Raw genomic sequence first — 14,382 nt, forward strand, 5'->3', positions numbered from 1 at the left:
TTAAAGAATTCACACAGAAAATAGTTTACTACAAAAAATACTATGTAGTTTCTATGGAAATCATTCTCTCTTGCTCCAAAGTTACTCACAGAGCCATTTGTTAATTGCTATAATTTACAAAAATAGCAAGACATTTTTCCTTTACCAAATGCCAGCTTAAATTCCCCATTACACAATAAAGCCAAATGCTGCCTGTTGATTCCTTGTGGTTCTTCTAATATCACTGTCAAATCTCTATGCATATCAAAGAAAGTTATTAATTTAAATCAATAATGATCAGCTTTGTAAGTAAATTGACTGAAGATAAAGGGACAAGAGACCCAAGTGCAAAAAAAGGGATTCCCACAACAAAATCCCACAATACAGCTCATCTTGGAATCTATACATATGATCGAGAAGACATTTAACATGATTCCACATACACTGTCCTTCTAAGGGAAATAATCAGTAGTGAAGAGTTATGCAAGTAATATCTCTACCATTATTTAACTTTTTGTTAAATAAGGGCATATTAGATTAATATAAACATTTTGAATTATATACACTTAAAGATATGCTATCTTGCTGAAGTGCTTCAAGCCACAAGGCACTTATCTGTTTAAACTGGAGGCAAAGTTATGAAATTTTTAAGGTCAGTGTACAGCTAGCATTCTAAAAAACCAAAGAAACAGTTGAACTGAGGAAAAGTTAAACCTCATTCATTTACGAGATACCTCACTAGAGGGTCTTGATGTGTACAATAAATTACTCTGATTATGTAAAGGCTAGCAAACAAAGACTGGGAATGGAAAATTATTGATTTATATTTAGGACTAGTACTGCTCATAACACAGTGAAGATTTCAACTGTTAACATCACAGCACATAGCACTAACATAGTCTTCTGCCATTCCTCCCCTCATCCAACCAACAATACAAGACTTAGAAAAAATAGTATTTCAAAATGTCTAAACCATTTGGACCGGTGATGGTGACACAGGAGAAACTAAGGGATCAGGGTGAGGCAGCTGGAACATTTCTGGCTTAAACTTGGCATTAGCAATCTTCACACATTCTTCAAGTGTTGTGATAAATGTATTACATGTGGCACTAAGCAAGGAAGAGGCTTCATTCATGTTCTGAAAATAAATGAAAGCACAAGCATAAGCAAGAAAAAAAAATATGAAAAGATGCACATACAACTCTCACCCACCACCACTCACACACACACTAATTTCCCTCACTACCACTACGAACCTCCATTTCCCATTTTATTTAATCAAATGTACATCTTCCAGTGAGGTTAATTTAAGCAAACAAATGTCACAGCATTGTAATTTCTTTCTGACATCGGAATTTCTTTAGGATATCAGCCAACAATGCCTTAACTTTTTTACTGTAAAGCTTGTCTTAGAGTGACTAACTGGTATCAGATCATTCAGTGAAACAAATGCATTGCAGCAGAATGTGTGAACAGCTTTATCACTCCAGTGGAAGGAGCCTGCAGGTCAGTTTCACCTTGCTGTAAATTGACAACAATATGCTGTGTTGTGACTAAGGGTCAACCCCTTGCTTTGCCCTAAGTGGACAACAATATTGTCCACACACTGCTGAAGAGTGTAAAGAATGAAGCCATTCATAATTTCCAGTACTAACTTTCACTTAAAAGCAGAAATACTAGAATAATTTTACTTCTGCATATTCAGAAACACTTATCTACACCACAGGTTTCCAATATCTTTAACATGAGTTTCACTGATAACAAAATGCAATACCCTCCTACACAAGGAAGTACAGAATGGACAAACGAGTTTGTTTCAACTACTCTGCCCATAATAGAGATGCAAAACAAGACAAATTATTGCATAACTCATATGGCAGTTTTTCCAGCCTTTTAACCAAATGACTCAATAACACAATTGCTTCCTAATGCATATTACAATTACAGTTAAATCATCTAGGTACTTTATGCACATATAATCACTGCTAGTATTATATACACAAAAGCACTCAAAAATTGACCTTAGGTTAAATCTCCCAACATTAGGGAGATGAAAAAGGAATAAGATGTCAAGAGAAACTTGAGGTGTATTATATAATTAGGTTCTCCAATGGCATTCTAAAAATTCTGTACCTCAATGCTGGGAGGAGAGCGAGTCTCATCATGGTGAACAAATTCTTGTATTGTATGAACTTGCTGCATTAAAAGATCACAGTAGAGACGAAGTTCAGACATTTTGGTTTTAAGAGATTCATTGGTCTCACTTATTTCTATAAAAAAATTAAGGAAATATCAATTTAATGCATACGATGTATGTACACACTTTAATTTTTAAGCACTTTTCATTTAAATTTAAAAAAAATCACTTAAACTTTCACTTAATTTTGAGGAAAACTGGACTCTGCAATAAGTCAAGAACTGTACTTGAAGCAGACAACAGTTTATATTTTTGGATAACTGATGCTAATTTAATGATCATAAAGAGAGAGACACATTACTAGGAAACATAAAAGTTGACAGCTTTCTTAGCTGCAACATGATGTAGAAAAAATTTAGTGGATGAAATTTACCTCCACCACAGTGGCTGGGGATGGTTACCTTAAGCCATCCAAGAAAAATTATGGAAAAAACAATACTAACTATGAAGAATCAAAACCACAGAAATTAAACGGCTTCACAACAGCTACAAAGAGTACGTTTGTTCTTCTAATGATGATAAGTTGCTGGTATTTCAGCTTATTAAGATAGAAGAGGTCAATGGAGGTGACCTCTAATTCAAACATCAAGGGGGAATTTACCATATAGATGACTAGAAATAATGACGATTTATATTTAAAGACAATAATACTGACTTCCTACCACAATATTTGCACTATCATTATCTGAAAACAAGCATTTGAGAAAGTGGTAAGACTGTATATGCTCTAGGTAATAGACATACCTTTTTCTTTTTTTGTTCTGGTATCTGCTAAACAAGCTTTTGCACTGCCCAGCGCTACCAGCCACCTTTGCCTTTCGGCTGCATTAACTGCTTTCATATAGAAATGCTGTTCCCCTGGGATGATTAGCTCCATTCTTGTGTTGTCTGTTGCATGAACTTATGATAGAGGAGAAAAAAACAATTTTGAATAAAGAAAAACAACCTCAACTCAGTAACAATTACCTACTAAAGACTGACCAAAGTATTTTAAAATGTTTATTACAATCCCACAGTAAATCACAATGTACCACTGCTAAATAACAAAAAGCCCAAAACTGCTCAACCCTTCTCCCCAGCATGCCTTCAAGTCAACGGGTAGGAACACAAGACACTGAACAGTGGCCAGACTCAAGTACAATGGGGTTCCCTTTCTGCATTAACAACATACTGTGTATGAATCTGTAATAACTGTTGTATTTCAAACCTGGTCTAAACATGGAAAACTGAAGAGTTTTCTTGCAAGGACAAGTACTTATGGAGAACTAGGCTAAAAACTGAAATAATCTCCCTTCCAGACATCTGGCTTCGGGTCGCAGAGTCCTAGAACCAAGAACTGAGGTGGACTTTGTTTAGAGTCTATTATATTCAATACTACATCTTTAACTGAATACTCTTCTGAGTTTCATGTTCCATAGTTCCTCCAGACCCACTCCCCACTAGCCATGGACACAGGAGACTGCACCAAATCCAGACTTCAACTATTATCTTTCCTTCACCAAAAGAACAAGATGACAAGCAAAATGAACAATGGGAATGGCCAAAAAATGGGATCTTCCACTTTACATCACTGATTTCATATATATCAAGGAAACAGTTAACAAAAAGGAGTTACCACATGAAAAATACTTGGTGGCCCATGTAAAATAAGAAGTCTCACTTTTTAATATACCAGTACCCATATCACAAGCCCAGTCATCTGTAGGTATCTGGAAAGAGGTCAAGAGTTGAAAGCAATGGAGAGTTAGACAATGCCTTGTTACTAGCCAAGGAGGTTGACCTACGGTTTAGAATACACTTAAGGCTAAACTCACAGTCTGACACAAACAGTTCACTTACTAACTCTAATACATCCATCACCTATGCATGTGGGCAGCCGCTAACAGTGACAAAAGTAAAAATGACTCAGGAAAACAAAAAAACAAGGATCTCTGATTTATAAGAATCTCCCCTATTGGGTCACTGCTGCTGCTCTTCTGAAAAACTAGCATTCATGATTCAGTCTCTTATCCCTGGTCATAAAAGGGAAAAGCAATAGAACTAAACAACTAGCTGAGGTAACTCCAAGCATAAGCCACATGCACACAACTATTTAAAACAAAAAGGAATAAATGCTGGGTTCTAAATCTCAGAAGAGAGCTCTAACTGTCAAAAACATTTTTCTTTGTCACTACTTCATAATTCACATTCATTATTATTTGTGAACTATGAAGCAGTCACATTGGACTACATATAAACAAAAAAAGAGTAGGAAAAACCTGTGATGCAAAATGTATGTTGGGTGATATTTTCTATTTCCCTGGCAGCTAAAATTTCCTCAAGCAGAAATCTATTAATTCTTACCTTTTATTTCACACACAGCCATCTTTATACTTCCTTTGCTGCCTTTGCAAACATCATCCTGTGAATCATAGTATGACAATATCCCATTGTCTAAAACAAACCACCGAGGCTGCCAACCTAGTGAGATCAAAAACATGAAAAGGAAAGTTTAGTCTAATTACTAAACTGCAAATCAAATTGAGCTCTTTGCCTGTTAAAACTTTTATAAAAAATGCAAACATTAAACTATTCTCGTAATACACCAGGAAGTAAACAATCTGCACAGTCTGAAGACCTGGGCCATTCTATAACCAGACTAGTATTATATGGATATTTCACTCCCATTCTTTTTGGGTGCAAGATCAGCAGTATTTCAGTTTCACTATATTCCATTCTAAAGCAAAATTAAATTTGAATTTAACCACCAAGGAATCTTATTTTGAAGGCTGATAAATTACATACCTCTGAAGAACCATTCTCATTCAAGTATATTTTTCAGGTAGACTTTCTTAAGATTGTAGGATCTTATTTGTAGGATACAAATAAATGACTGATATCACCAACTGCTATGCTATGGTCTCCTCTGCCTACTGTATTTCAATGAAAACTTTGTATCTCACACTTAACTATTGACACACCATTCTCTCTGAAAGTAGGCTTTGTGCAGGGAACTGAGACATGGCTTGTACTCCTAGGTCCATTTGTGAGGACAGCATACACCAGCTCCTCTACTAAGGTTTCTACCAGCTTTGCATTAGCAAAATTATATTATGATCTCTGACTTCACTACATCCACAAAACAGAGCAGTTTATGCATAGATGCAAATATCTGTGAGAACTCGATGCAGCATTACACCGCACAGTAAATTATTGTCATGAGCCCACTTGGATTAAAGTATATTAGCATTCAGTTTGGTTTTTTTTTTTCCCTTTTTCTTTTTTTAACAGCTATTTCATAAAACTCAACACTCATTGGAATAGATGCCCTAATTTCTAATACTACTAAATGCAAACCATTTTACTTATTAAATCACCTTTGTTTCTAAAAATAACATAGACGCAAAATATTCCAGTAGAGCATAACAATTACACAGTCAGGATCAGCTGTACAATAGGAGCAGATTATCCCTCTATTTTACAACTCCACACCAAACTTTAACTTCCTGCTTGGCTTAGGGTTTGGAATGGCAGCAACTGTGTGGCTAAGAACTCGACGTATTTGGCGATATGATGGTGTAGTCCATGGTGCTAATCAACTGCCACTCCAACAGAGCAAGCTGCAGTCATCCAGCAGCAGTGTGTTATAACACAGGAGGTTTAATCAGGTACCAGACTCTTGAAAATCAGCTAAAGGCTTCATATTACTCACATTAAGTCATGCCAAGTTTTAACACTAATTCAAGAAGTATAAGACGAGGCCCCACTACATCATGTCACAATCCCATGATTAGGAAATAATAACCTGTAACTATTTTTTTTAATTTATTAGCTATAACAGCAAGAATCTGTGTCTTTCAAAATGCAGAGTGGTAACTAATAAGAAGATCCACACTCAGATATAAAACCAGAATGAAAACAGTACAAACATTGAGGGATACCAACTCCCACAGGAAATATTTCAAATTGTACGTGTACATCGCCACTTCTACTCAAAGAATATGCAGTCATGAAATGACTGTACTGAAGACCCTGTCCTGTAAAACGCAGCTCAGAAATACACTAATGTTTTTCTTCCTCCTACACTGTGTTGCAAAACATTGACTCTGTGCTGCTCTTGTCTCCTAAGTGCATGCACAGGTGGTAAGTCAATGCCTGTCTCAACAGTCTGATTCTGATAAAAAGGGACCCTACATGGATGATTATTCCAGCCTCACATTATGCTGGTATTGGAAAAAACAGAAGCAAAAGACTTAAAAGACTCCAAGTGCCTCACAGAAGCAAGCTAAAGAACAAAAACACCTCTTCTGATTTTAAATTGGGCAAACAGAGAGTCCTCTGTTTGACAAAATATTTAACAAATTTGTACTTCACAAATTCTTAGATACACACGTATTATTTGAAGGGAAAAAAAATAAAGCTGTATTTCTGGTTTGCTTTTAATGAAGGAGAAAACTAAATGTTTTCCACAATGCTTCAGCAACAATAACAAGCTCCTTTGCTGCTTGGCTTCCACTGTTAATGACAACAAGTACCACAGCCTATTTCTGTCTACAAACATAAATAGTAGAGTAACAAGGAAGTGGGTAATAAAATTTAAAAATGTCACTAATACGATTAGATTTTTTTTTTTTTTTTTAAATTTGCTGCCCTCCTGTATTCTGGAAATTGTAGGGACACTGACATATTGTAATTTTGAAATGCAAGAGCAGATGCTCTCTGTTGGCCAGCACATGCAGAAAGAAGGGTTCTGCAGTTTGCTATTTTAGAGGCCTACTGACTTTTAGCAGAAGTTAGCTGTGTAACTTCTACGTAACAGTCTATTGTGTGTACAGCATTCACAGTTACTGTTGAATATTTCCTTATTAAATAACAGACTTCAAATGGGAAGTTTACATCAAACACCACAAGGGCTCATTACCCTTGACCTTCTACTACAGTAACATTTTTGGTCACATAAGCAAAAGTGACGATTTCCATTCTATTTCAAAAAAACTTGTATTCATTATTTCTTTCAAAACCACAGTTTTTCTTATATGTGTTTTCTCCACATTTATTGTGAGGAAGTGACAAAAATCTCTTATCAAGTATCTGTTTAATTACAGTACAACTGTTCTCTTTCACCAGAAGGCCAGTATACCTGGACACATGTTTGCTCTGAAAAATGCAAGATTATGCTCTGTACACTTCAATTCACAGCAAACGCACACAATCCTTGCAACGTGGCCAACATTTGCTAAACGCTCAGAATTGAGTTTCACACCACCCCACCTTCAAAATCTGAATATGCTGAAGCAGAAGAGCACATGTGAAGTGCCGAAGAACAAGGCGGCAAAGAAGATATTGCCAAAGCAGTCAAACACGAGGCCTGATTAAGCGTGGTGTATGACCCAACACCGATCTGCTCCGTAGGGACAATTAGTCCTATTACAGCATCAGAAGGGAAATCTGTTTCACCTCGTCAGTACCACCTATCCGTTGCTATCTCCAGAGGGAGGTGGTATCTCTATTACGACACAGGATGAGGCAAACAAAACCAGAGCTTTGACAGCAAATGCAGGCACTTGGTGCATTTTTGTCTGCAGCACGTCTCAAAATACATTTTGTGAAACTTCACCCAGAACTAAATTTTTTTTAATGTTTTTCAGGTTAGGGTACAGGAGCACCAGACTCAAAAAAATTACCATCCAAAAGCAAATTAAAAGAGAGTTCAGACTTTCACATTTAGCACTTAAGATTTAAAGATGTAATCCTAAATGATTCCTCAACTGCAAGCAAGGATACCTTCCAAGTTTGTATGCTGCAAATTAAAGCCGTTTCTGAGAGGAAACAGAGGTGGAGGGGAAAAACCCACAGCTGGGCCGCTAGAATAAGACCCTTCACACGGCGTTTCCCTCCAGTCTGTCCCGTTAAGATTCCCTGACTGACTTGGCGAGGCGCAACCCACGTTTCGGGAGGTACCTGGCCGTCCCGTTCCCTGCGGAAGACCGCGGGGGCCGGGCGCATTTTGGCCGTGGGGCTGCCGGGGCCGCGCCGGTGCCCGCGGGGCCGCCAGGGAGGCGCGAAGGGGCTCGGCCCGGCCGAGGCCTGCCGCCACCCCGCGCCACACACGCGGAAGCGAGCGGGACGGGGGGGGGGCGCTGGCGACCGCCGTCACTCGCCGCCCCCCCCACCCCAGCCCCCGCAGCCGGCTGCAGGCGGGCCGCCTCAGGGGCGCCGGCCGCCTCCGCCGCCCGCGGCTCGGCGCGACGCTCGGCCGCCCGCCGGGGGCTCGGCTCTAAACGCCAACGGCCAACGATTTCTCGGCCAGCGCGTCAAAAACGGCTCCCGGCCGCCCGCGGAGACGCCGGGACCCCCCGACGCAACAGCAGCGCCTCAGGGACGAGACCCAAGCCACCCCCCCCCCCCCCCGGCGCCGCAAGGCCCCGGCCGCCCCAGCCCCATCCCCAACCCCTACCGCCGCCCCCCAGGCCCCCGCCGCCTACCCGCTAGGTAGTTGGTCCACTTGTACAGGACCCCCTCCATCGCTCAGAGCCCGACGCCGGGCCGCATCCTCCTGCTCCGCCGCGGGGAAAGGGCGGCCGCCGCGGGGGTGGGCGCTCCCGTCCCCGCCGCTACTGCCGCTACTACTGCTGCTGCTACTACTACTGCCGCTGCTCCCTGCGCGGGCGGAGGCGGAGCCGCTCAGCTCAGGCGCGGCGGCGGCGGCCCGCGGCAGCCCCGGCGGCGCCACCCGCCCCGCGGGGCGCTCCGCATCTCCCATGCGCGCCGGGCCGCGCTTCCCGGCCCCCCCCCCCCAACCCGCCCCCCCCCCCGCCTCTCCCGTCGTTGTTTCCTGGCGTCCCTTTCACTTCCTGAGCGGAGGGGGCCGGCCCGAAGGACCGCCCGCCCCGCGGCTGCCTGGGCCGGGCCCGTCCCCGCGTCCGGGGAGGCTGGGGCAGCGCCGCAGCGCGGGCCCGGACTCCCGCCCCTCGGCCCGGCGGGGACAAGTGCCACGCCGGCGGCCTCCTGGAAGAGAGATGGGCCGCGGGCTGACCCTGCTCCTCCTGCCGCTGGCCCTGCTGGCGGCCCCGGCGCAGGCCGAAGGCGGCACGGCGGCGGCGGAGGAGGAGGAGGTTAAAATAGAGGTGCTGCACCTCCCCGAGGTCTGCAGCCCGAAGAGCAAGAGGGGGGATCTGCTGAACGCGCACTACGACGGTTTCCTGGCCAGCGACGGATCCAAGTTTTACTGCAGGTGGGCCCCGGGGCACCGAGTAGGGCGGAAGGGAAGGTAGGCCCTGGCCCGGCGGTGTACGTGGCACAGCCTGACCGCCCCCAGGAGCAGCGGGTCACAGCGTGGGCACAGCTTGGGGTCCACGCTAACCACGTTAGCATTAGGAATTTCCCCCCCATCTCAGCCTTTCTTTTTCCTCAGCCGAGTGTTGAAGGATGTAGGATTTACCTAGGGTCAAGAGGGACCAGCGCTGAGGTAAGCTGGAAACCAAAGCCACGCTTAAGACTGGCAGCTGTCGCCAGCGAAGGGGACCAGCTGGGAGGGTCGCTGAGAGAACGTAGCCCACACCTCACATGGGGAACCCCTTTGGCAAGGTGAAAAAAACCCCACCATATCATCCCCTGCCATGTTCTGTGCTGTAATCTGGGCAGAAAAAACTCGGGTTTGGAGAAGGAGCTCCTGGTAGGGACGCAGACTGACTATTTTAGACAGAAACTTGAGTACTGCATGCTCTTGTACATAGTTGGCATTGTGCAGGGCAGCCGTATTATGCTAGTGGGTTGCAGTCTTTGTGCCCCTTCCCTGCTGCTGCTTCCCTTCTGGATTTGTGTTGCCTTCCTCTTTGCCCCAGTGTTAGCGTTTAGGCTTTTGCTTTTTCCTTTTGTCCCATCCATCTATCTTCAGGCTGTTTCAGCCTGGTTTAACTTGCTTTGCACAGAAACTGTTGTGCAAAAGCTTTATTTTTACAGTGCCTTGCTTTTAACGGTGGTGCATCCTACTAGCGAGGCAGGACTCAACCTGTGCAGAACTCTGGACGAGAGTCTTTCCTTTCCTTCAGATACCTGGCTCATTCCTTACCCATATTTGGACAGATCTTACAGGCAGTGGCCTAGTTTATTACAAAATCTTGATTCGTTCCCCCCACTTGTATCATTTAAGAAAAAATCAATATAGGATAATTCTACATTTAACGGTACCATTTTACTTGCATTTTTTTTCCTGTTGAACTGACTGATTTTGGCACATACAGTGTTGCCCTCTGACTGTTGAGCTACATGCTGCTTAGTCGCCATTCAGTGTAGCTCTCGTACTGGGGACACCTCATATAACTAGAAGCTGGCTCAAGCACTGAGTATCTAAACTGAACAGAGTGGTGGGTGAGCACACAGTACCATAGCCAAGATTGCCAGGTTCCCCCAACACACCCGTGCATGCTCCGTCCTGTCCCATTCCATCCCACAGTGATGTGAACTGCTGAAGACGTTTTTGTTTCCTAGTAGTGTATTGCTCCCAGCACTCCTCTTCTCACAGACTTCCTACAGTGGCGCCTTGTTTCTGGCATGCAGTGTATATGATCAGGAAGATTGGAAGTTCTTGTAAGAAGTTAGGGTTTTTTACCTGTTTTTTTGATTTCAAAAGGAGGCTGCCTCTCGCACATCTCAAGATTTGACCTTTAATTAACTATAAATGTAGCAGCAAAACAGTGTTAATACTTTATGTTCTTGCACTCTAAACATTCTTGTGTTCTAATAATCTAATGTACGTTTTTACTGACTGCTAATTTAAAGCTATTTTTATATTAAAAAAAATACTAGATTCACTGTTAACCACTCACAATTCTTTTTAATAGTCGGACGCAAAATGAAGGGCATCCAAAATGGTTCGTTCTGGGTGTTGGACAAGTCATAAAAGGGTTAGATGTTGCTATGATGAATATGTGTCCTGGAGAAAAACGGAAAGTGATCATTCCTCCATCATTAGCATATGGACAGCAAGGATACGGTAAAAAAGAAGTTTTAATATTAAACTTTGTCTTTCCTCTGTTTGACCCTTTCAAACATACAGTATTGTAAGTGACTGTAAGAATTGGTGCTCCCATTATTTTTGGAGGCACTGAAGGTGATGACTGCAGCTATGCAGCCTAATCCTGCTCATTCCTATGCAGTTTGAGTAGTCCTCATCATAGACCCACACTCAGGTCTTGCAGTTTGCATTAGAATTCAGTACATGGCACCTGATGTGTTTTTCCAAGTACTGCTATAGTACGAAAAATTGACAGCAAAAGGAAGATCTTCATGATTCATATCAGCATTTTTTGTCTTAATCTATTATATTTTATTCATGTTTAGTTTCTATTACTTGACTCCTACGTGCTTAGCCTTTTAATGACATTCTGCGTCTTCTGAGCAAAATGAAATGTATCCAGTGCATGCCACAGAATTAATCTAAGTAGAAATAATTTGTTTAAAATACTGCTTACATCCTGGGTAATTAATAGATGATATCATCACATTACATAATAATTGCAACAGTACAATGCATGAAATCTGATTTGAATTTATAATACTTAAGTGTGCAATCTACTGAAAAAAAAAAGTTCCAGTCAGGAGTTTTATGCAGTGTTTCAGCACTCTTAATTGTAGATAACTTAAATTCAGCTCTGACTTGGGTGTAGTAGTTTCTGTGAAAAGGTAGCTCCTGCTCTGTAGTAATTGTTTGGTAGCGATACTATGTCAGAATTCCATGCACCAGTTTTGTCTTTCATACAATTCCATTGTAGCCAGTGAACTTTATTAGGAATAAATTTTTCCCCTTGAGCATAATGTTTAATAAGGAAGTCTCATAACAACAAGGAAAAACGCTGACACAAATAGAAGTATGTTCTTTAATACTAGTGTTAACTGTTTGTTCTAGGTAGCACTTCAAGAAAGTATTATTTTCCTACAGCATACCTGTCCTCTGTCTCAGCGTATTCCTGCATGCTGGGGAAGATGCCTGCCTAATCTTGAATTAGAAAAGATGCATGTGACTTTCTAAATCTTTACGTATCTTTCCTTTGTTGGTATGTATATTTGTGAACTATTGGCACTGAATTCTAGTATTGTATCTTTCTTTCTTTAGTAGTATACAAACCTTGGTTTATATTCAGATATATTAAAAACTACATTTTTAAAGCTTGTAAGATTAAAGCCTTTTGAACTCTGAAACCTGTCATTTTTACTATGGATATTTTAGATGAGTAGTGTGAGTAATAGTTTTGTTTACCTTCTGTTTATAAACAAAGTAGATTCTTTAGTTGTTCCTCAGTTTATGAAGGACAGGCAGAAGCTCAAAATTCTGTCAAAATTCTGAGGTTACAATGTCATGCTCACTGGCTTTGGCTATGAATAGAAGCAACTTGCATGTTTACATTTTAATTCTACGCTGCATGATTTCTTGATGCTTTTTTGGCACTACTTAAACCTCATTAGATTGTTACTGTCTCTCTTCGGTTCCCTTTTTTTGCCAGATGCATGATACGTTGACCTGTGTTTATAGGCAATGGTGTTTTTACATCAGATACGAGAAAATGCTTTGACACAGGAATAATGAAGTCTAACATGTTTTTTCGAAATACTCTACTAGTTTGGGGGGGTTTTGGGGGGGAGGGGTGAATGAGATGACTTACATTCTATTGCTTCTTACTAATGAGATGTCTATTTTAAATGCTATTTTACATCAAGTCCTTTAACCATAGGTATAATTCATAGTAAGTTGGTAAAACCTGATATTGCCTGCTTGTTTCTTCAGACAGAAAATACATAGGAGCATTGGTCTATTACTGTAATCTTTTAAATCAGATTGCAGATATTGCAGAAGGCGTATGTCTTAGAATCAGTCTTTCAAATCAGCCCCATCTTATGACAGTATGTGAAAGAGTGAGAACTTTAGAAATACTTGTTTTTCACGATAACACAAACCTTTTCTTAATTTTTAAAAGTATCTGAATTGATATGAACAATATAATTTTGTTTCAGGGAAGTATATTGTTTGCAAATTTCTCTCAAAATCATTTATCTAACACAATCTGAACGATCTTCCTGTCTAGCTGTATAATATTTAAATTCAGAGTTTAATCTGAATATTAACACAGCCTTTTGTAAGAAAAAAATAAGACACTTTACTTGTAAATCTATCATGTGTGTGATCTCTGACCACAGTGTGTGGTTTCTTAAAGGCTTTTTTTTCTTTTATTCATAGCACAGGGCAAGATTCCACCTAACGCAACATTGATCTTTGAGATTGAACTTTATGCAGTAAATAAGGGACCCCGCAGTGTTGAAGCATTTAATAAAATAGACAAGGACAGTGACAAGAAACTCTCTGAACTTGAGGTAATATGATGTAACTAATTTGGAATAAATAATTAATAAAACTGTAGGTGTACTTGTATCAGTGTTATCTTTACATGAGCTGCTTCTGCTGCAGTTCATCATGTAAAGCTTCTGTATGCTTACACAAGCTACACTGTGCAATGTTGAAATTTGCTTTGATTAATACATTAGTATGTCTCAGACTTGCTGGGAAGCAAACGTTAGACCTGTCTGCACTGGAGTCACAATAACTTACGTATATACCCCAAGCATCCTTGAAGATAGCTGTTGAGTACTGGCGTAAAAGCCACAATGGTTGGACTTTTCTCTTTTCTCCTAGATAAGCCAGTATTTGAAAGAAGAATTTGCAAGAGATGGCAAAAAACGTCATCCCTCAGTCCATGATGAAATCTTAGCTGATATATTTAAGAAGAATGACCATGATGGAGATGGTTTCATATCAGCGAAGGAGTACAATGTCTACCAGCATGATGAACTCTAAGTACTTAAAAAAATCTTTGGCTGTTTTTGGGACACTGAATTTTAAATAATAATACTTTGTCACAGAATTTTTTGTATTTTTTTTTATAGTGGCATCTTTTTATAACTCTTAAGGTGACTGTAAAAATCTTATTTTTAACATTCAACTAATAAAATGTGTTAGATATTTCAAAAGAAAGAAATAAAATTGGAAAACACCATGATCTATTATTAGTGGTTCCTGCATCATGTCCTCATCTACAGTATTGCTCAGTAGTCCTTCTCGTTGTGTAAAATACTGATGAAAATAATTATTTCTGTCCTATCAAGCACACAAAACTGATTCCAGTACATGTGGACATAGCTGGAACATAGCTTCTCAATCCTCTGTAAAATAAAGG

At 40.8% G+C, this 14,382-nt stretch overlaps 2 protein-coding genes across 7 annotated transcripts in view; one reads left to right on the plus strand and one right to left on the minus strand.

Moving 5' to 3' along the window:
• Positions 1-8,897, minus strand: part of PLEKHA3 (pleckstrin homology domain containing A3) — a 29,525-nt gene extending 20,628 nt beyond the window's left edge. For 5 of the 6 annotated variants that reach the window (XR_003924066.2, XR_005932574.1, XR_005932573.1 and 2 more), the window contains exons 1-5: positions 8,641-8,897; positions 4,520-4,636; positions 2,921-3,076; positions 2,113-2,249; positions 953-1,117 (exon numbers count right to left, since the gene is read on the minus strand). Coding sequence is in view for 2 of the 6 variants with exons in the window: in XM_030019121.2 (XP_029874981.1) it covers positions 953-1,117; positions 2,113-2,249; positions 2,921-3,076; positions 4,520-4,636; positions 8,641-8,680 (615 nt within the window). In the remaining 4 variants the exon portion in view is untranslated. The remainder of the gene's footprint in view (positions 1-952; positions 1,118-2,112; positions 2,250-2,920; positions 3,077-4,519; positions 4,637-8,640) is intronic. The other variant, XM_030019120.2, reaches the window with a different exon arrangement.
• Positions 8,852-14,200, plus strand: FKBP7 (FKBP prolyl isomerase 7). The gene is made up of 4 exons (XM_030019119.2): positions 8,852-9,389; positions 10,999-11,150; positions 13,389-13,522; positions 13,842-14,200. Exons 1-4 carry the CDS (start codon positions 8,917-8,919, stop codon positions 14,001-14,003), a joined length of 921 nt encoding a protein of 306 aa, XP_029874979.1. The 5' UTR covers positions 8,852-8,916; the 3' UTR covers positions 14,004-14,200.
• Positions 14,201-14,382: the final 182 nt, after the last annotated feature.

The sequence above is a fragment of the Aquila chrysaetos genome, chromosome 6 (assembly GCF_900496995.4).
Source record: "Aquila chrysaetos chrysaetos chromosome 6, bAquChr1.4, whole genome shotgun sequence".
Lineage (NCBI taxonomy): Eukaryota > Metazoa > Chordata > Aves > Accipitriformes > Accipitridae > Aquila > Aquila chrysaetos.

Coding starts and splice junctions, on each gene's coding strand:
- FKBP7 (XM_030019119.2), top strand. CDS start 8,917: ATGCGCGCCGGGCCGCGCTTCCCGGCCCCCCCCCCCCAACCCGCCCCC. Junction 9,390..10,998: donor GGATCCAAGTTTTACTGCAG/GTGGGCCCCGGG, acceptor TCTTTTTAATAG/TCGGACGCAAAATGAAGGGC. Junction 11,151..13,388: donor ATATGGACAGCAAGGATACG/GTAAAAAAGAAG, acceptor TTTTATTCATAG/CACAGGGCAAGATTCCACCT.